The sequence below is a fragment of the Pituophis catenifer genome, unplaced genomic scaffold, assembly GCF_029215685.1.
Source record: "Pituophis catenifer annectens isolate HBS135680 unplaced genomic scaffold, rPitCat1.0.hap2 SCAF_1, whole genome shotgun sequence".
NCBI classification, from domain to species: Eukaryota; Metazoa; Chordata; class Lepidosauria; order Squamata; family Colubridae; genus Pituophis; species Pituophis catenifer.
This window is the reverse complement of record NW_027256881.1, coordinates 234564731-234585190: the sequence shown is the minus strand read 5'-3', so window position 1 is coordinate 234585190 and position 20460 is coordinate 234564731. Positions and strand designations below refer to the sequence as shown.

Here is a 20460-nt window from a genome sequence, read left to right as displayed (position 1 = left end):
GGTTCTCTTGTTTTATTATTACAGGGAATATGCCTTTTTTTTTTCTTTTTTCTTTTTTTGAGAACAAGCTTTTTAGAACAGGTTAAAAGAAGCAAATGCAACCGTACAAACAGTGCTGCTCCCCAACGGAAGCAGTGTACAAAGCAGAGTGACAGGAGTCTTGGGTTTCCAGATGTGGATCTGGTACCAAGCATTAGAAGCTTGTTTATGACAAGTCCATCCTTCCCTCCTCCCTGGGATTTCTAGAGAGCAGTGACATTCAGTGATTTGCCACTGTCTTCCCAGGATGCTGTTCCAGAGAAGGAATGCAGATGACTCAATAGAACCTCTGCGCTGCCCTGGGCTGCCTTTGATGCCTCATCTTCTTCCAAGGCTGCCTCCGCTACTGCCTCTTGATTGGCTTCCTTAGTCAGCTTCTCTTCTTCCTCCTGGAGGAACTGCTGCTGCTTCTCCTCCTCCTCCTCTGTCTCCTCCTCCTCCTCTTCTTCCTCTTCTTCTCCATCCTCCTCATGCTGTTGTTGCTCTTCCTCAAGCTCTCCATCGCTCTGTTGCTCATCCTGGTAGTCCTCAGCCAGGTCCTCAGAAAGTCTCTCTCTCCAGAACTGCTGCCACCAAACAACCAGGATTCTCATCAGGTGCCTAGGATGGTACCTTCCTTCTGTTACACGGTTCAGATAGTGCCATGCTAAAAACAGCAGCAGCAGAAGCACGAACAACAGGCAGATGAGGATATTCACTGTGACAGCTCCATTGTTTCTCCCGCCACTCTCTGGATTCTCTGCCTGGATTTTCCCAGGAAGTAACAATAAGAGAATATGGGGGAGCCTGAGCTTCTGTAAAAAGAAAAGAGTCTCAATTATGATCACGATCCTAGCTTCTTTGGACACTTCCATGCAGCCGCCTGACTTGCTCCTCAGATCTTCAACAGGAGCATCCCTGTGCTTCACTCTGTCTCCATAGGGAGGCTCCCAGTGCTCCTTCTAGCTGGCCATTGGTGCCTGACAAGCTAGCTCCTCCCAGCCTACCCTCATTCTTCTCATGCCATGAAACCAAACTCAGCCATTATTTGTGAGGAGCAGCAGTGCCTCTCCTTGGGAAGCATGAGATGGTGTGGCAACGCACCATGGTACGTTGGGTAGAAGGAAATGGGGAAATCTCAAGAAATGGAAGGCAGGACAAGGTAGGAGATTCCCACCAATGGGAAATGGGCTGTCCCGTAAATCCAGAGGAGACAATGTACAGCTGCCACGACAATGTTTCCTCCCTAGCACCTACTGAGCCTATAAACCCCCCCATATAGGGTGGGGACAAAAAGGACTAGTACAAATCTCAGATCAGCACAGCCCTTGTGTGTGAAAGGGCCACTTACTGTATTCAACCCCTGAAGCAATCCTGTAGCTATGGAATCTTGGAATTCTATCCTAAAAAATTTTAATTGCACAATAATTGGCCTCCGCTACAATTTGAAAGGGAAAGCATGGACAAAGATGGACCGGAAGTATCTTGCAATTGCTCAGGAGCTATTTAAATTTTACCTGTTAACCAGTTAGCTACTGCCCTACAATGACTTGTATTTTAAAAATAGTACAAAGAGTTTCACCTCTTTTGCGGTCTATGTTAGATAGTAGGGTAGTTCTGATGTTAGGCACTTTGCAGCATTGCTGCTGTCTCATAACTCATAAGATGCATGCTTCCTGCTATAACAGTAGCATGAGAGAGAGAGAGAGAATGATTAAGGTTTTGTCCTTGCACAAGTTCTACTTTTGTGGTTATTTCTGAAGATAAAGACCCATCCACATAATACTCAGGGCTAAATATATTCTGCACTTAAAAAAAGGAGATTATATACCCAGAGAAACCTTAATGGTTTTAGAAAGAAATGCACATGCATATTATTTTTTACACATCTTTCTGCTATTTTTAGATAATTTATTCTGGATTGTGTAATCGAAAGAACTAGGAGGTAAGAACCTCTGAAGTCTCACATCTGGCAATCTTCAGCTATTGGTTTGCTCTTGCAAACTCTGCTAATATTGCCCAAATACTTTATTTCTTCCAGCTCTCTTGGGACTAAATGTCTGCTAACAGTGTGTTACTTTAAAAATAAATGCTGACAGTTTCAGCATTTGTACTCAAAGTGAATAGGTTTTTCTACCTGGAAAAACCGGAAATCAGCAGAAATCTCAAGCTTTGTTTCAGAAGATAGGAGCTATGTCTGTTGTAGCAGAGGCATGTCCAGCTTTTTGGCTTGCCTGGGCTGCATTGAGTGAAGAGGAATTGTCTTGGGCCATGTATGAAATATATAATATAGTTAATGTATATAAATAACAAACTTCCTTTATTTTGGAGTTCTTGTGGGGCCACATTACTAGCTGTTCAAGGATGCATGCAGCTTGTGGGCAGTGGGTTGGACAAGCCTGTTGTAGCATCTACATGAGACACTAAAAGGGCACTGCATTGCTGATTCTAATTCTCACTACTTAAATGTCTTCAAAAGAACGAAAGATGCTTTTTGCAAATACAGGTAGTCCTCGACTTACAACCACAATTGAGCCCAAAATTTCCATCGCTGAGACATTTGTAAAATGAATTTTGCCCCATTTTATGATCTGTCTTGCCACAGTTAAGTGAATGACTGCACTTGTTAAGTTAGTAACCCGGTTGTTAAGTGAATCTGGCTGACTTTGCTTATCAGAAGAAGTGATTACATGACCCTGGGACACTGCAACTGTCATAAATATGAACCAGTTGCCAAGTGCCTGAATTTTGACTACATGACCATGGGGAATGCTACAACTCTTGTAAGTGTGAAAAACGGTCGTAAGTCATTTTTTCCCCATGTCGTTGTAACTTTGAACGGTCACTAAATGAACTGCTGTAAGTCGAGGACAATCTGTAGTCCTGTCATACACTTGGACAAACTTTTCCTCTCATCTAAACAGGACAGATAATCTGGAAGGAGTTTAAACTGATTTAATGTATTAAACTGTTAACATTTTCATTGGCTATTGCAAATATGGTTAATGGTCTAGTGTGTGGTGTGAACTCAGGATAATAAACCTGGAATCCTCAAATATTGGGCCTCATCTCTGCCAACCCTTCTGCCCGCCCTTTTTTTTTTTCTTTTAAAGAATCTGCATTTTAAATAGGAAGGTCACAATCATGTGGTCGTCTGCATGGCTTTTATTTCTAAGGAGAATTCTTTGGTAGTTTAAAAAATAAATAACTAAAATGTTGAGTAATTGTGGCCTTGAACTTTATTTTGAAATATACCTATCTGCCCAGAAAAAGAAAAAAAAACCATAATGCTTAGTAGGGAGCAACCTCAGAAATGGGCTAGTGAGAAGCACTGTTTATTGTGGGTGCTAGAATGATCGGTTCTTGAGGAAGAGCCCTGGTAGTGCAGTAGACTAAAGCACTGTTATTAACATCAGCTGCCTGCAATTACTGCAAGTTCAAATCTCACCAGGCTCAAGATTGACTCAGCCTTCCATCCTTTCTAAAGTAGGTAAAATGAGGACCCAGTTTGTGGGGGCAATAAGCTGACTTTGTATAAAATATACAAAAGTATGAAGGCTATTGCTTAACGCGTTGTAAGCCGCCCTGAGTCTTCGGAGAAGGGCGGCATATAAATCAATTTTTTTAAAAAAAAAGAAGCTGTTGAAAAAAATAGAAATGTTTAGAAAGTGAGCTTAATGAGCAAGTAAATAAGATGGTTAGGAAGAGTTTTGTGATAAAGTTCAAGTGTGGGAGATCATTAACAAATCCAGTGAATCGTGCAAAGAACGGAAGTGTTGGATGGAGTTGATTGTGCAGTCCTTCCTTATCTACAATATCTGACATATTTGTGTTCTACCTGAAAACCACAAAGTAAATGTATGCTGCAAATGCAGACTCACTAGATGTACTTGAGGAGGAAAGGATCAGAGCAAGAGCTTTTATCAGCTGATGAAAGAATGAAGATTTCTTGAGCCAAACCTAGGAAATCCACTTAAGAGTAGATACATGTTGCAGGGTTCCAGTGGTGGAATTCAAATTTTTTTACTACCGGTTCTGTGGGCATGGCTTGGTGGGTGTGGCAGGGGAAGGATATTGGAAAATCTCCATTCCCATCCCACTCTGGGGCCAGCCAGAGGTGGTATTTGCCGGTTCTCCGAACCACTCAAAATTTCCGCTACTGATTCTCCAGAACCTGCTGGATTTCACCCCTGCAGTGTTCCACAAGGAAGAGAGATAAGCAACAAAGTCTAATGGATGAGAGCGATTGCTAGAAAGGATCTTCTGAAGAAAATTTCCACCATTAAAAATTTTCAGGTTTTCATTTAAAAAAAATAAGCTTTGGGTTTGTAGGGAAGAGACAAGTGCTTAAGATGGAAGACTGGAGACATATAAAGAAGCAAGGATACAACTGCTACCTGTAGAAGGATCAATAGGGCAATTGTAATAATTTGTGACTCCCTGCTAAAAGGAATACACAATAATACATATCGGCTCTGGTTTAGAAAGTGTACTGTTTCTCAGATGTGTAGTTGATGGATGTGACAAAGCAGCTGGCTTATCATAACCATTCAGGCATTCTCTCTTGATGTTATCAAGAACAACTAATTTATCTTGGACTTTGAAGCTATGGAAGTAAAATGAAAAATTTGTGAGCACTGCTGGTTGTGTCATCCTTCCAACTCGTAGAAGAGAAGTAGAAAGCGAAAATATATTGCCATTTGCATTACCAAAAACGAAAATGGTAACAGAAAAACATGATTTCTGAGAATATAGTTTATGTAATGCCGACAATAAGCTGTTGGCATTAAATTATTTGCATTTTAGAAAGACTGGGAAAAGTGTGTTTGAGCAAAGAATATCAAATTCAGTCTGGAAGATGGAGGAAATCCAGAATAAGATTAACAGAGAGAGTAACTTTAAGGGCCTATTAACCCACCAGTGAAAATCAGAAATTGGTTTCTAAAATGCACAGCATTAATTGTCTATCTACTAATGAACAGAATAACAGTTGGGACCTTGGAGATCATCTGGTCCAAACTCCTGCTTAGGCAGAAAACCCTATACCCGTGATCGTGAACCTATGGCACATGTGCCACAGGTGGCACATGTAGCCATGTCAGTGGGCATGCAAGCTCATCTCTGGCACACATGCGTGCACCGGCCAGCTGATTTTTGGGCCTTCTGTGCCCACCAGAAGTAGGGAAACAGGCTGATTTCAGAGGGCCTCGGGTGCGGGGTGGGGAAGGCCTGTTTTTTGCTGTTCCCAGCCTCCAGAGCCTCTCTAACTTCCGGTTGGCAAACGGGCCGTTTTTGGCCTCTGGAGGACCTCCGGGGGGTGGGGAAGGCCGTTTTTGGCCTCCCCAGACTCCTAGAAAGGCTCTGGAGCCAGGTAACAGAGAAAAATGGGCCTACTGGGCCATCGCGTGCCAGGAGTGGGGGGAGCAGGGGAGGGTCATGTGTGCATGTGTGGGGGCGGGGCACATAGAATTATGGGTGTGGGCACGCGTGTGCGGGACACCCCCCCACACACACACCCCTCCTGGCACGCGATGGCAAAAATCATTGTTGTCCAATCTGTTCTTAAGAATCTCCAGTGTTACAGCACCCACAACATCTAGAGGCAACTCATTCCACTAATTAATTGTTCTCACAGTCAGGAAATTTTTCCTTAATCCTAGGTTGGTTCTCTCCTTAATTTGAATAGTTTCCATCCATTGCTTCTTGTCCTGCCTTCAGGTGCTTTGGGGAATACATTTACCCCCTCTTCCTTGAATGGGGTGGGTCAATGCACAGAGTATTGAAAAGAAAGTGTTTAATTCATATTAAAGGCAGGCAAATGTCATTTACTAGATATAATTGAGGGGCAGTGATATCTTTGCACTGGATTTCAGCAATTATAGGATAGAATTTATTCAAAAAGAACCAAAAATGTGGCTGACTTGCATTTTAGGTTAAAATGCCCACGTCTGCACAGAAAACCAAAGATGCTAACTTGGAATTAAGTGCTTCTGTCCTCTGTACAGTATTGTTTCAAGGACTGACTATGGAAGCAACATGACCTGAGTAGCACAAAGAGACAGACTTAAATCTCCCATTCATAGTTAATTTTTTGGCCTTAGGAAAAGGATGGCTATTCAGTCGTATCAATGAACATCTGATCTTAATTAGTCCCCAGGAATGTTGGCTTGGTTTTGTGACCATATTTGCCAACATACTTAACAAACTTTCCCCTTAATTATATGATGATGATGGCAGTTCATTGATGAAAGGAAGATAAGGAGAGGAAGGGTATATGGGGTGGGGGGTGGGAATGCTACAGCTTGTGTAGCCGTTTTAGTAAGTTTCCAATTTGCCCAAAAATTCAGGTTGCACAAACTTCTAGCTTATCATACTTAAGCAATTAAAATATTTGAGGGATATTTGCATGTATAATATTAAAGCCAGTCTTCAATATCAGCCTTCACTCTAACCATGCAGTATTTAGAATAATTATTAGCTGAGCAGAGAGTGTTGTTCTGGCATAGAGCATGGCTGCCAGTACAGATAGTACTTGACTTACAACAGTTCGTTAGTGACTGTTTGAAGTTACAATGGCCCTGAAAAAAGTGACTTATAACCTCTGTTCTGGTCCTATTAGATCTCTCAGCGGCTTTTGATACCATCGACCATGGTATCATGCTGCACCAGCTGGAAGAGTTGGGGGTGGGAGGCACCGTGTTGTGGTGGTTCTCCTCCTTTCTCTCCGACCGGTCGCAGTTTGTGTTGGCAGGGGGGCAGAGGTCGACCTCGAGGCCTCTCATCTGTGGAGTGCCGCAGGGATCGGTCCTCTCGCCCCTTCTGTTCAACATTTATGTAAAGCCGCTGGGCGAGATCATCCGTGGCTTCGGGGTAAGATACCACCAGTACGCTGATGACACCCAGCTGTACATTTCCACCCCAGGCCACCCCAATGATGCCCTTGAAGTGATGTCCCAGTGCCTGGAGGCTGTGCGGATCTGGATGGGGAGGAACAGGCTCAGGCTCAACCCTTCCAAGACTGAGTGGCTGTGGCTCCCAGCATCCCGATATAGTCAGTTGACTCCATCACTGACTATTGGGGGTGAGTCTTTGGCCTCCACAGAAAGGGCTCGCAATCTGGGAGTCCTCCTGGATATGCAGCTGTCCTTGGAGGAACATCTGACAGCTGTAACCAGGGGGACCTTTTGTCAGGTTCGCCTGATTCGCCAGTTGCGGCCCTTTCTTGATCGGGATTCCCTGTGCACAGTTACTCATGCCCTCGTCACCTCTCGCCTTGACTACTGCAACGCTCTCTACATGGGGCTCCCCTTGAAGAGCACCCGGAGGCTCCAACTGGTCCAGAATGCAGCAGCGCGGGTAGTGATGGGAGCAGCATGGCGCTCCCATGTAACACCGCTCCTGCGTGAGCTGCACTGGCTCCCAATGGTCTTCCGGGTGCGCTTCAAGGTGCTGGTTATCACCTTTAAAGCGCTCCATGGCATAGGGCCTAGCTATCTTCGAGACCGCCTGCTGCTACCGACAACCTCCCATCGTCCTGTGCGCTCCCACAGAGAGGGCCTCCTCAGGGTGCCATCAGCCAATCAATGTAGGCTGGTGACCCCCAGGGGGAGGGCCTTCTCTGTGGGGGCACCTACCCTCTGGAATCAGTTGCCCCCAGAGATAAGGAGAATCCAAGACCTTAGTGCCTTCCGCCATGCCCTTAAAACCCACTTTTTCCAGCAAGCCGGGCTGGCTTAAGAAGAAATTTTAAATGTTTTAATTGGTTTGTATTTTTAATTTTGGGCCAAATTTATATATATTTTAATTGTTTTTTAATATTTGTATTTTATGTTTTTTAATTCTGGCTGTACACCGCCCTGAGTCCTCAGGGAGAAGGGCGGTATATAAATTTAAAATAAAATAAATAAATAAATAACCATTTTTCACATGACCATGGCAGCATCCCCATAGTCACGTGATCTACATGTAGACGCTTGACAAGTCAATGGGAAGCCAGATTCACTTAACAACTGTGTTACTAATTTAACAACAGCAGTGATTCACTTAACAAATGTGGAAAGAAAAGTCGTAAAATGGGATAAAGCTCACTTAACAAATTTATCACTTAGTCACATAAATTTTGGGCTCAATTGTGGTCATAAGTCGAGAACTACTTGTACCAGTTGATCCCTTAGGATGCAATCTGAAAACTCTTATTTGAAAGAAATCTCTTGAAATTCAAGGAGCAGAGATATAAGGAAACTCGTATTTTTAATCAGTTTCCCATATAGTTAAATTCAGGGGTGGATTCTAAATTTTTTTACTACCGGCTCTGTGGGCATGGCTTATTTTGTGGGCATGGCTTGATGGTCATGTGACAATTATTTAGGATTTAGCAGAGGTACTGGTCTACCAGGCTTTTAACTGCTTGCAGAGCTGTACCGATCTACCCATTTATTTTTGCAGGCACTGATCTACTCATGTATTTTTGCAGGCACTGGTCTACCCATTTATTTTTGCAGGCACCGGTCTACTCATGTATTTTTGCAGGCACCGGTCTACTCATTTGTTTTAACACTGATCAGCTGTAGGGCTGCCCTTTGAAGCCCTGCGGCAAGAGTTTAAACAGTTTTTTTCCCTCTAGCCATCATCTGGGACCCAGGAGGCAGCAATAGATTGGGGGTGGGGCCAAATAAAATGTAAGAATAACGCAAGGGGTGGGGGGGCGGGGAGGCGGGGGGCAGAGGGGGGTTGGGGGGGCAGAACAGGTTCGGTGACGTCATATCATCACCGCTACTGGCTCAGCGGAACCGGGCCAAACCAGAAGGAACCCACCACTGGTTAAATTGCTCCCTTCTCACTTTTATAAAACCTAGTAAGTCAACAGAAGAAACTGCTACAGCAGAAGCAAATGATTTCTAGATGAATTTTAACATCACATGTTAGTTATATTGATTGGAGTTTCTGGCCTCTGAAAATCACAAAACATGCACACTCCAAATTACCTAGTCTTGTGCATTTCTAGATAGTGGACAAGGCAACACATGAACCAACAGGACCAGTGGTGGGTTGCCCCCAGTTCAGACCAGTTTGCAAGAACCTGTAGTAAAACCGGCGGGAGCCTCTACGCACCACCCCAAATGTTGTCATCGGCGATCTGCGCATACACAGAAGCTTCCCATTGCGAACCGGTAGTAAAGGTAAGTGGAACCCACCCTTGAACAGGACCCAACATTTTCTAAACACAAAGAGTGGGGTGAAAATCATGGTTGTAAAAGAATAGTTCTCTTGTTCTTTTAATAAGTGAAATGGGTTACCCAGAAAAACCTTCTAGCTACACAACGTAAATCACAGAGAGCCATGTAACAAGAAAAAATTAACCCTTCTTCTTAATACATACAGTCTTGGTTACTTGGTACAGAAACAAAATCGTCTTTTAACTCTGAAGAACAAAATATCTATTTTCAGTGGCTTACAAATGATCTGCAATGGACTTCTTTAAGCGGTGGGACGGGAGCCATTCCAAAGCAACAATGTCTGAGTTAACTACCTCATAGGAAAAGTGATGGAAAGTAGACGGCTTCTGTTTGTTTCAAAAGCAGGAATGTAGAAAATGTGGTGTTTATGGATTTTCTACAAAGTTTTTCATCATGCTAGAGAGGGACAAGTATTTCCTCTCTCCACCCCACCCATGCAAAATGTTAAAAACTAACTTGTGCAAAAAGCCACTCTTCTACACTATGTTCCACACTGTGGCTTTTCTTAACCAGAGAAATCTGGGATTTGCTATTGGTAAGCAAATGAATTAAATTGGAAATGGATTGTTCTGGGAAAGTACAGAGAACTCTGCACCTTAACCAAGCACCATTTCTGGCCCAATGGAGTAACTGATTCCAGTTAAATTGTAGTTTTAGATAATAGTTTTAATTTAAAATCTGGGCTATAAATACATTCCCCTGCTAGACTAAGCTATGCACCACTTTCATATTCATTCTCTTTTTCTTCCCCGTTGGATCGTTGGTTCCCTTACCATCATCCCAAGCGATGCAGTTCTCTCTCTGCTGAGCTGCATTGAGTCTTGAAGAGAGAAAAAATGAAACTCTTCAAAGCGCAGAGAATAGGGAGGGCTTCCTGCCTGTGTTCCTCACCCTGAGATGGGGTTTTGCTGCGCATTTTTGCTCAGCGCCATATGCAGACTGATCTGCCAAGTTTGTCTTTCTTGAATCAACTATCCAAAACTATTGGGAGAGCAGCAGAACATCCTATTTTCCTTCATGAAATCTTCCAAAATAAAATAAATAAAATTCAGAAGTGCCTTAATTGGGGGGAAGGGAGAGAGAATAAGGGGAGAAGATTTTTCCCAACCTGCTACCTTTCAGATGTGCCGAAATTCACATTATGGCTGGAAATGTTCTTACACAGTACAAGAGGGGAGATTGTACTTATATATAAATTTTATCCTGGAAAAGAGGATGAAAGAAGGAAGGCCAGTTTAAGGTCATATTTAAAAGTGATGAGGACAAAGAGGATTTTTTCTGAAGACTAACAGAAATAACCTCAGAGCAGGATATGACTCTGGAAATTGTCCAGGAAGAGAGAAGATATACGGAGGACACCAAGAAGAAAGAAGGCATCTCAATAAACGTTGCTAGTTCTTGTAGGCGTCTTGAAAGAAAAGTATCAAGATATTAGATGACCTCTGTCGCTGGAGCTGAGTAACATATTTGAGGATCTGGACAGGGCAGAATTAGTGAGGTGTCAGAACAAAAAAATTCATCCAAATACTCCAACTGAAGAAGGAGCAAGTCCTAGGAAATCCAAAATCAATTTATTTGTACACTGGACAAAGTACTACAACAGGTTGTTAAGCAGCATGTTTGAAAGCACTTAGAAAATAAATGCCACTATTGCCTGGAAGCAGAATGACCATGTTAAGAACAAATTGTGTTAGATTTACAGTATCTCTTTTTATGAGAGAATGATTGTGGGGCTGTTGTGGGCTGTGGATGAAGCATACCTTTATCTTTGTAAAACAGTGAGAGGGTCTTTCATGACAAATACTGCAATCTGATGATTTCCAATCTGTTGAACAACCACATCCAAAGGATGCTATGTTCACAGGTGATTCTGCATCTGCCAGGAGGTAAGTACTAAGGGAGTGTACACCAGGGCTCCATCCTCAGCTCTATGCTGCTCAACACGTTAAAAATAACCTAGAAGGTGGAATAGAAGAAACGCAGCTCAAAATGTCAGACAATGAGATGCTGAATGGAAAATTATCAAATAGATGGATACAGGATGGGAGAGGCTCTGGCTTACATGTATGAAGGATAAAGGATGACCTGTAAACTCTGAAAGTACTTTCCCCCCAACTCTATGTTTGCCAGAATTCCCTGGCCAAAGTGAATCTTAATGATGGCAATCTTAATAAATTTCCAGTTTGTCAGGCAGAAAGAGAGTTGTATATTCAGAGGATGATCACAAAATGGTGAAAATCTACAGGACACGAGCAAACAGACTGCACGCCTGTTTGCATTTGCTCTACTCTATTTCCGCAGATTCAGGCACCTCGGTGATTCTGCTCAGTAGCATCAGCCGCAAGCTTCCTGCTGCCCCCATAATTGCTTGAGCTAGGACAGGAAGAGCAATGCACCTGCCGCCCACCCGTGCAGATGTCTTTAAAAAATAATGCTCAGATGATGCTTGCAGCATGCAAGTGCATTAAAGTAGTTGCTCTGCTCTTTGTCTGCAAACCACAACAGGATATTGTTGGGTGTTGAATGTCACGGATGACCAATAAATTCTCTCTGCACTTTCACCAGGCTGGTGGAGAGGTTCCTTCATGAGAAGGGGGTTTATCATGAGGAGTGGCCATGACATGATCCTTTTACATCATTCATTTTTTATAACTTTTTAAAACAACATTTTGGTACATGTCCTCATTCACACAAATTTTGCCACAGGAAGGGCTGGCCCATTTATCCGTTTTATGAAAAATAATGCAGTTTATCCCTGGAATGTTCCAGGGTTTTTTTTCTAGAACAGGTTTATTGGTGCTTTTGTAAGATGAATGAAGAACAGAGGATGAGTCCTGTTGGGTCACACCTTTAATGACTTCCATCCTCCCATGGCCCAAGTTCCCTATTTGAAGGTTTTGTTATTGTTGTTTGCCTTAATGTATTTTGCCATGCATTCTTCAGTCTTTTAAGGAGAAACACATTTCACTGACTGCTGCATTTATTATTTTTGTGGTGTTTGTGTTCTTTTCATTTGTGGATGGATTACATTTTTTAAATGAAACCTTCTTGACTTCAGTAGAAGTTCTGACTCTACATAGGAGCCAAGCTGGTGTTCTTTGCATATCTTGCCAGTATGTATTTGAAGTGAGATTCTATTATTGTAGTTTGGAATAATGTCTAAGCATTGTGCAGGTAATTGAACCGCTTTGAGCTTTCTTTTCAATATTCTTTTCACCATTACTGTTCTAGTTTTTGGAAGGTTGGTCTACTTTTTTTTTTTTACAGTGTTTTTAGATGTTACAATTAAAAAGACACAAACTAATAGAAAACTTAAAAATTAAAAACATTAGAAAGTGCAGAAAAAAAGAAAAGAGTAGAAAAAATAAAAATAAATAATGCATGTATGTATGTATGTATGTATGTACGTATGTATGTATGTACCTGTAATTACATTTAGCATTGCTAAGATTGAGAAATGCTGGCTTAGCTATTTATAAGGGATGCTGTAATTTGATTCCTGCACTGGAATTTTAATCCCTTTATAAGTACTGTAAGTAGTCCCTTCCCATTTTGTGATCCTATTAGCCTCACCATGATGTTTGGATTGTGCCATCATTTGTATGCAGCATTCATTTCTCACACTCAAAATTTCAAAAGGGCCACTAACCTGAAAAACCTAAGGGAATCATAATAAACCATGATCTAACAAGCCACTGCTCAACAAACAGGCTTCTCTGAATTATATTTGGGCAAGATCCCACTGGAACGAAATGTTGATTGAAGATTAAATGAAAGACACAAATTCCAAATGTTCTAAGCTCCTCAGCCTTTGATACAAAATTAACCCTCCTTGGCAAAGCTGACTTTTGAGTTGCCTGCTTTCTAAGTCTGAGAGGGAATCATGTAATGTTGAGAGCCGAGGTGGCGCAGTGGTTAGAGTGCAGTACTGCAGCTACTTCAGGTGACTGCTAGTTCAGCAGATCAGCGGATCAAATCTCACTGGCTCAAGGTTGACTCAGCCTTCCATCCTTCCGAGGTGGGTAAAATGAGGACCCAGATTGTTGGGGGCAATATGCTATTTAGTATACTGTCGATTGTTGTAAGCCGCCCAGAGTCCTCGGAGAGTGGGCAGCATAGAAATATTAATAATAATAATAATAATAATAATAATAATAATAATAATACCCTGTTTCCCTCAAAATAACACCCAACCGGAAGATAAGCCCTAGTATGATTTTTCAGGATGCTCATAATATAAACCCTACCCCAAAAATAAGCCCCCGTTAAGATTGTCAGCAGACAGACATGTTTTGTACTGTATTTCCCCCAGAATACGACCTAACTGGAAAATAAGCCATAATGCATCTTTTGGAGCAAAAAATAATATAAGACCTGGTCTTATTTTGGGGGAAACACTGTATGTATGTATGTATGTATGTATCGGGTGAAATCCAGCAAGTTCTGACAGGTTCTGAAGAACCGGTAGCGGAAATTTTGAGTAGCAAATACCACCTCTGGCTGGTCCCAGAGTGGGGTGGGAATGGAGATTTTGCAATATCCTTCCCCCAGGACTGGGGAGGGAATGGGGATTTTGCAGTATCCTTCCCCTGGAGTGGGTGGAAATGGAGATTTTGCAGTATCTTTCCCCTGCCACGCCCACCAAGCCACGCCCACAGAATTGGTAGTAAAAAAATTTGAATTTCACCACTGGTATGTATATATAATTTTCACCAGTGTCACAACTAGGATAAACAATTTTAGTAACTTATCGCCTTCTCAAATACAACATATGACTCTGAAAGTCTATTTCAGAGGTGGACCTACTATGGGCCACCATAATCATTTCTGGTTCTGCAAAATTTACTTTTTGAAATGGATGAGCTGCTCAGGTCAGCACATTCCAGGAAGAAAACAAATTCTGGAAGCAGGCCATGCTATTTTGCAGATCCGTACTATTTATAAAATGATTGTTGTGGACTATACAGCTTAGCACAAAGCATAGATTTACCAGAAAGCCAAGTGAGATTGCTACCCTCACCCTACTCTCAGTCTCTAATTCTCTATATTACTCCAGCTGCCTTTTCCTTTTAATGTGAAGGACACATATGCCAAGAAAGCATTTGTGTGCAACTCTCTTTCACAGTGCCTGTGGGGACCAGATTCACTTTTCCAGAAAGGCCACAGATGTCTGAAGATCCATAAGTTGCAGCTACCAGCAGGTCATCTAAGATTAACAATGGTTCCACTGTACCTCTCAGGCTGTGAATTCAGATCAAAGTGTGAGAACTATTGTACAGCACAACTGTCCATGTCACCAATTCTTGTTCAACTTCCTGATCAAAACTGCTTGCTAGCACATGTCTACTCACTCATTGACTATGATGTTGAATCATCAAGACTTCTGCTGTCTCTCTGGAGCCAGATTGCCTTTTAAGGGCTGGCATCAGTCAGGTGGTGATGTCATCACATTGTCAGATGGCTACTCTCAGCTGTTTCATGTGGATGTTAAAACAAGAAAAAAGAGACACAGAACACGTGTGATATACAGGGATTTTTAATAAGTCTTTCTTACAGTATAACCCTAGCCCATCTTCTACATGTGACATGTATGATGTACTAATGATTTAAGCCGCTGATGCAACATAATATGCAGCCTTTATTATGCTGTACATATATGTGTCTAACACACCATGAAGGATCTACTACTGTAGGTAAAGTCTGTGGTGAAAAATGCATATGTAGCTGTATAAAAAGAGCCTTGGTGGTGCAGCAGACTAAAGCATTGTTAAGTAGCACCAGCTGCCTGCAATTACTGCAAGTTCAAATCTCACCAGGCTCAAGGTTGACTCAGCCTTCCATCCTTTCGAGGTAGGTAAAATGAGGACCCGGATTGTGGGGGCAATAAGCTGACTTTGTATAAAATAGAACACTACTTAAGGGGGGTGGGGTGGTGAAAACCCTACTAAGCAGGTATATACAAAAGTATGAAGGCTATTGCTTAATGCTTTGTAAGCCACCCTGAGTCTCCAGAAAAGGGCGGCATATAAATCGAACCAATAAATAACCTTTTTTTCCTTGGGTGCCGAAAGTGTGTGCGTGACAGTGCGTGTGTGTTACACCTATAATGCAATACCCCCCCACACACCACGTCCCCTCGTGCATGCATGCGTGTCTCCGCAGAGACCTGAAAATCAGCTGGTCGGCAGGAGGCGCGTGCACATGCGTGATAAAACTGGCCTAGGATGACGGCTCGTGTGTCAGCAGAGGTGGCTCCACATGCCACCTGTGGCACGCATGCCATAGGTTCGCCATCACGGCCCTAGCCCATATTACATCCAGCGGCATCACTGGGTATTGCTTATGGAAATAAAAAATAATCTGGTTGTTTTCTGGCAAAAAGATAAGAACCTAAATTAGACATTTTAAACTATCATCCTATAGTATAGAAGGTATACTGTTTTATTTCAGTGACTAGGGACTGCATACTTAACCTTGTTCAGGACAATAACATGGGATAGGCGGGCCTGCCCTTTTTCAGAGGGGAGGGCAGTTAAGAGTCTTTTAAGCCATTCTTTTGGAAATTAAAAGGTGCCAAAATCAAATTTTGCTTTATGTCAGTATTGTCTCTACTGAGCCAACACCCCTTTCATTAAATAATGGGGGCACGATGTATGACACAGTGCAGTCACATAAAATTATTTGCATAGCTCCTTTGTTAAAATAGAACTTAGTGGAGTTGTGACAAGGGGAGGGACTAGGTGGTTGGGGTGCCAAGGAAAATAAAGTTTTTATTCTACACATATTTTCTATATTCTGACTACTCATGTTGAACCTCAAGCTTCATTTATGCAACTCAGACATGTTCCATTAGGATCACACGAAGTTTTTGACTCAATATATATATATATATATATATATATATATATTTGATGCATATCAATTAACTGAACATAAACTGCCACCAGAAGACTGTTTTCTATGAGGCAGTTATAAGCTTCTGTTAGTCCTTTAAACAATCCATCTCTATCTGTATGTATAATCAAGCCAGGATGAGAGCCATCCAGTTAGAAGATATGTCAAGGGCTCCACATCAAACTAGATTCCAAGTTTTAAAAAATCCAAGTAAATTTATCTGTAAAGTGTTTCACAACTCAATGTTGTAGGCCAGAACACTACTTTTACAAGTCAAAATTAATACTGACATCATTTAGGAAAGCTTTACTGGCAGGCACAAGATTTGCAAAACAGCCACTTTAATTCATTACTCTGTTTCCGGGAGAGAATCTACAGTATGGTGGACTAGATGTCCCTGAAGGAATTGCATCAGAGATCGGTGGCTAGATGGTAAATTCTGGCCGCATAGTCACTCTAGAAAAAAGAGAGAATATGAGATTGCCCACTTGCAACCAGGACAACTGCTCTGGACAAGGAGACCATAGAAACTGAGATATTTGCAATTATCTCATGAATCCAGTGGCTATGAGTTGAGAAAGTTCAATCAAGCTCGCAGCCATAATGCAGCCTATATGGACACAAAGTTCACAAAAGTTGTACTTTCTTAACCACCTTTAGATGCAATTTATTTACGGCTAAAGAGAAGTTTTCCGAGCAGTAGTATAATTGAAATCCACTTGGTAAATCAACATTCTTTCTGGATTAGCAAAGGGAGGGAAAGGAGGAAGGGAAGCTTCAAAGGATTTAAACTTTTAGCAAAAGGCTTAACAAGGATTGAATACAACAAAGTTTAAAGGCGATAAAAGGGACAGTATTTTTGAAAAATTGATTTTTGGTAAAAGTGCTTTAGAATGAATTGGAATTTAATAGAAAACAGAATGGACCTTTGTGAGAATGTTATTTGTTAACTATTAAAGAGTGTAGACAATGGATTTTATAAAACAAAAGATAAAGATAATATGAGCCACACTGTGATGGTGACTGATGGCGGAGTGCCATATGAGACAAAGTATTAAGGGCACAGAAAGACAAAACGGGAAAAAAAGAGGGAAACCTGCCTTTTACTCTTTCCCTTATATTTGAAACACTTTTTCATTATAACATTACAATAGAACCCACCAGAAAAGTGGCAAAAAAGAGAGAGAGGGCAGTGGGGATTGCTAGAGCAACATGCAGAGAGGAATTACACCAGACTCGCTTCAGAAAATGTTTGCAAAATTAGACAAGAAGTAATCTGAATCACTTAATATTAAATGGACATCTTTTGAAAAAAGAATGTATAAGAGGAGATGAAAGAAAAAGTTAAGAAGATGGAAGGTTCTGTAGAAATCACTGGAGATATAAAACAAATAAATGACAAAGTGGGAATTCTGGAGAGTAGAACTGAAGTTATAAAAAGAGAGACAGAAAGATAATCTGGTATTATGGGAATTGAAATTTTATTCAGAGTAATTCCAGAGGATTCTGGTGAAGGTATTACAGTAGGGAAAGGATTATTAAAGCCTTATCATTTTTTTTTCCAAATGGGATGAGGATATAGAGGCAAGTATTGAAATGTTCCATGAGATGTCCTGGCAACACTTTGTCAGGAAGAAGAAAAGAGATCAAATTTTGTAGCAGTGGAAAAATCATGGAACTGTTTTTTGTATAGGAAACCGTAGCAAGATTACTGTATGCATAAAGCTGGAAAGATCTGGCAACGCCTACAATGAAGTTGATAGAACTTGCTGAGATAGCTATGTTGACTAGTTTGATCAGAGAAACAATAACCCCCATGTTTATTGCTCACTGGAAGCCCCTTATGGACATTCTGTGTAAAACAGAAAAAGATGAACTTATGATACGTTGTTTTGATTTGACAGGATATAGAAAGAATCATGATGTAATTTTAGATAAAGAGGTAAATGTATCTATGTACTTATAACAGCTGTAAAAATGATTGGAAGCCACTTCTTTGTAACTTTCTTCTTTTCTATTTTTTTTAACTTTTACTTTTTTTCTAGTACTTTTAGTTCTCTTCTTTTTTTCTTCCTTACTCTATATTAGATTGCATTATTTTTTAAAAACTTTTAAATAAAGTTATATAACAAAACCACTCCCCTAACAAGAAGGCTCTCTCCATTCTTCTGTTGGATTTGTCACAAGGCTTCCTCCACTGGCATACCAATTCTACAAAGATTAAGATCTGGCTAAAGCAGAAATAGGAAGATGCACGTAGCATAAGGCTGAATGGACAAGAACCAAGAAGAGGGGATGCTTCTACAACTGAAGAAAACATAATGTTTTCAGTTCCTGGGAGAGTCTTAAAATCTGTAGTTTCTCAAAGCAGCAATATAAACGGGAGAAAATAAATAAAATAAAAACCTAGGCTAAGTTAAACACATGCCAAATCAAAAGACAGAGCCTAGGGAAACAGGCAGCAAATGGAGTTGGAAGAAAGCCAACAATGCCTTATTATATTGCTTTAAAAGGCTAGGGACTTTGTTTGGCTCAGTTATTGAAGAGCTCCCTAATGGACCAAAGCAGAGAATATTTCTTTGGGGATTTTAAACTTTATATACATATATAAATATGCATCATTCACACAATTCCTTTTCAGAGCAAGATATCCTTTGCAAAGTGAAAGAAAAGTAAGAAACACTCAGCAAATGCAATAAAAAAGCATATGCTGCTTAATTTAATTAATGTCAACACATCCATTGTATTGCTCTATATTTTTCTTCGTTTTTACTATATCCATACACCACTTGCAAGTTTGCCTTTTAAACTTATTTCTGTCATTTGAAGAATCTCGTCAACTTCACCTGGTCACACCATTTTGTTTTACTCTATTGTCAGCCTATTATTTCTCCCAATAGAATAGAATAGGATATGGTAGGGTAGGGTAGGATAGGATCTGGAAGAGACCTTGGAGGTCTTCTAGTCCAGCCCCCTGCTCAAGCAGGAGAATCTATACTATTTCAGATAAGTGGCTGTCTAGTATCTTCTTAAAACATTCCAGTGATGGAGTGCCCACGATTTCTGAAGGTAAGCTATTCCGCTGGTTAATTGTCTTCGCTGTTAGGAAGTTTCTCAATTCCAGATTACTTTTCTCATTGATTAGTTTCCAACCATTGTTTCTTGTCCTGCCCTCTGGTGCTTTGTAGAATAATTTGACCCCCTCTTCTTTGTGGCAGCCTCTCAAATACTGGAATACTGCTATCATGTCACCCCTAATTCTTCTTTAGTCACTAGTCAAACCCAAATCTTGCAGCTATTATCCATGTTTTAGTCTCCAGGCCTTTGATCATCTTAGTTACTCTTCTCTGAACTTTTTTTTCCAAGGTCTCAACATCTTTTTTGTAGTATGGTGACCAAAATTGGTTGCAGTATTCCAGGTGTGATCTTACTAGGGTTTTATATTTGTTTTGCAATTCACTTTTCATTCCTTCTGTCCGTATGGCAAAATTATCTCCACGTATTTATGTGGTGGTCAGCTATTTTTGCATCCAAACATCTTCACTCATTACCTCCCCTTCATTCTTGACTATATTTACTGTTTACCACATACATTTCTTGGGTATCCTATTCCTACTACATTCAACTCACTGTTATGTTCCTCTTGATAAGCTGAGGTCTTACATAGGCAGATGCAAACTCTTCTAGGTGAACATTTTCAGTTGACATTCATTTCCACTATTTTTGTACCAGAATTTTTGTATCTTAAATTTTTTTCTCTCCTACCACCTTGTGCATTCCTTATATATGTATCCATTAATGTATGAAATAACCAAAAGGGAATTACCTATGCTTATCTTTCTCCTTGCTAAATGCTGAAGGTTTCACTAGATATTCCCTTTATTCTCCCACATGCTGTACTTCCATGATATTTTACTTACCACTTTCAGTAACTATCCTTTCAGCTCCATGTTTGCACAAAATATTCCATTAATTCAACTAGCCTTCAGCTCTATGTTTGCACAAAATATTCCATAATCATGCATTTTCTCTAAACCAACAAATATTCACAGACTTTTCATATTCACATATTTCTCATATTCACATATTTTTCAATGACCAATGAACAATATATAAACGTGTTTTCCTGATATTGTAAAAATAAAACCCAGATCAAAGAATTATGGTGTAAAATACAGGAAAGCCAAAGAATCCTGACCAATTCAGATCAAGAACTGGTCATCAGGCAAGAACATTTCTGATGTTCATTCATTCATAGTGGGATTAGCATCAGAACTAAAATTTAATATTCAGGATTGTGTTGATTTGATCT

General features: G+C 40.8%; 1 protein-coding gene across 1 annotated transcript; it reads right to left on the bottom strand.

Annotated features, from left to right (window-relative positions):
- Window positions 1-229: 229 nt before the first annotated feature.
- Window positions 230-893, bottom strand: PTPRCAP (protein tyrosine phosphatase receptor type C associated protein). The gene has a single exon (XM_070957078.1). The coding sequence runs from the start codon at window positions 891-893 to the stop codon at window positions 243-245; it is 651 nt and encodes a 216-aa protein (XP_070813179.1). The 3' UTR covers window positions 230-242.
- Between the last annotated feature and the right edge of the window lie 19567 nt (window positions 894-20460).

Coding starts and splice junctions, on each gene's coding strand:
- PTPRCAP (XM_070957078.1), bottom strand. CDS start 893: ATGGAAGTGTCCAAAGAAGCTAGGATCGTGATCATAATTGAGACTCTT.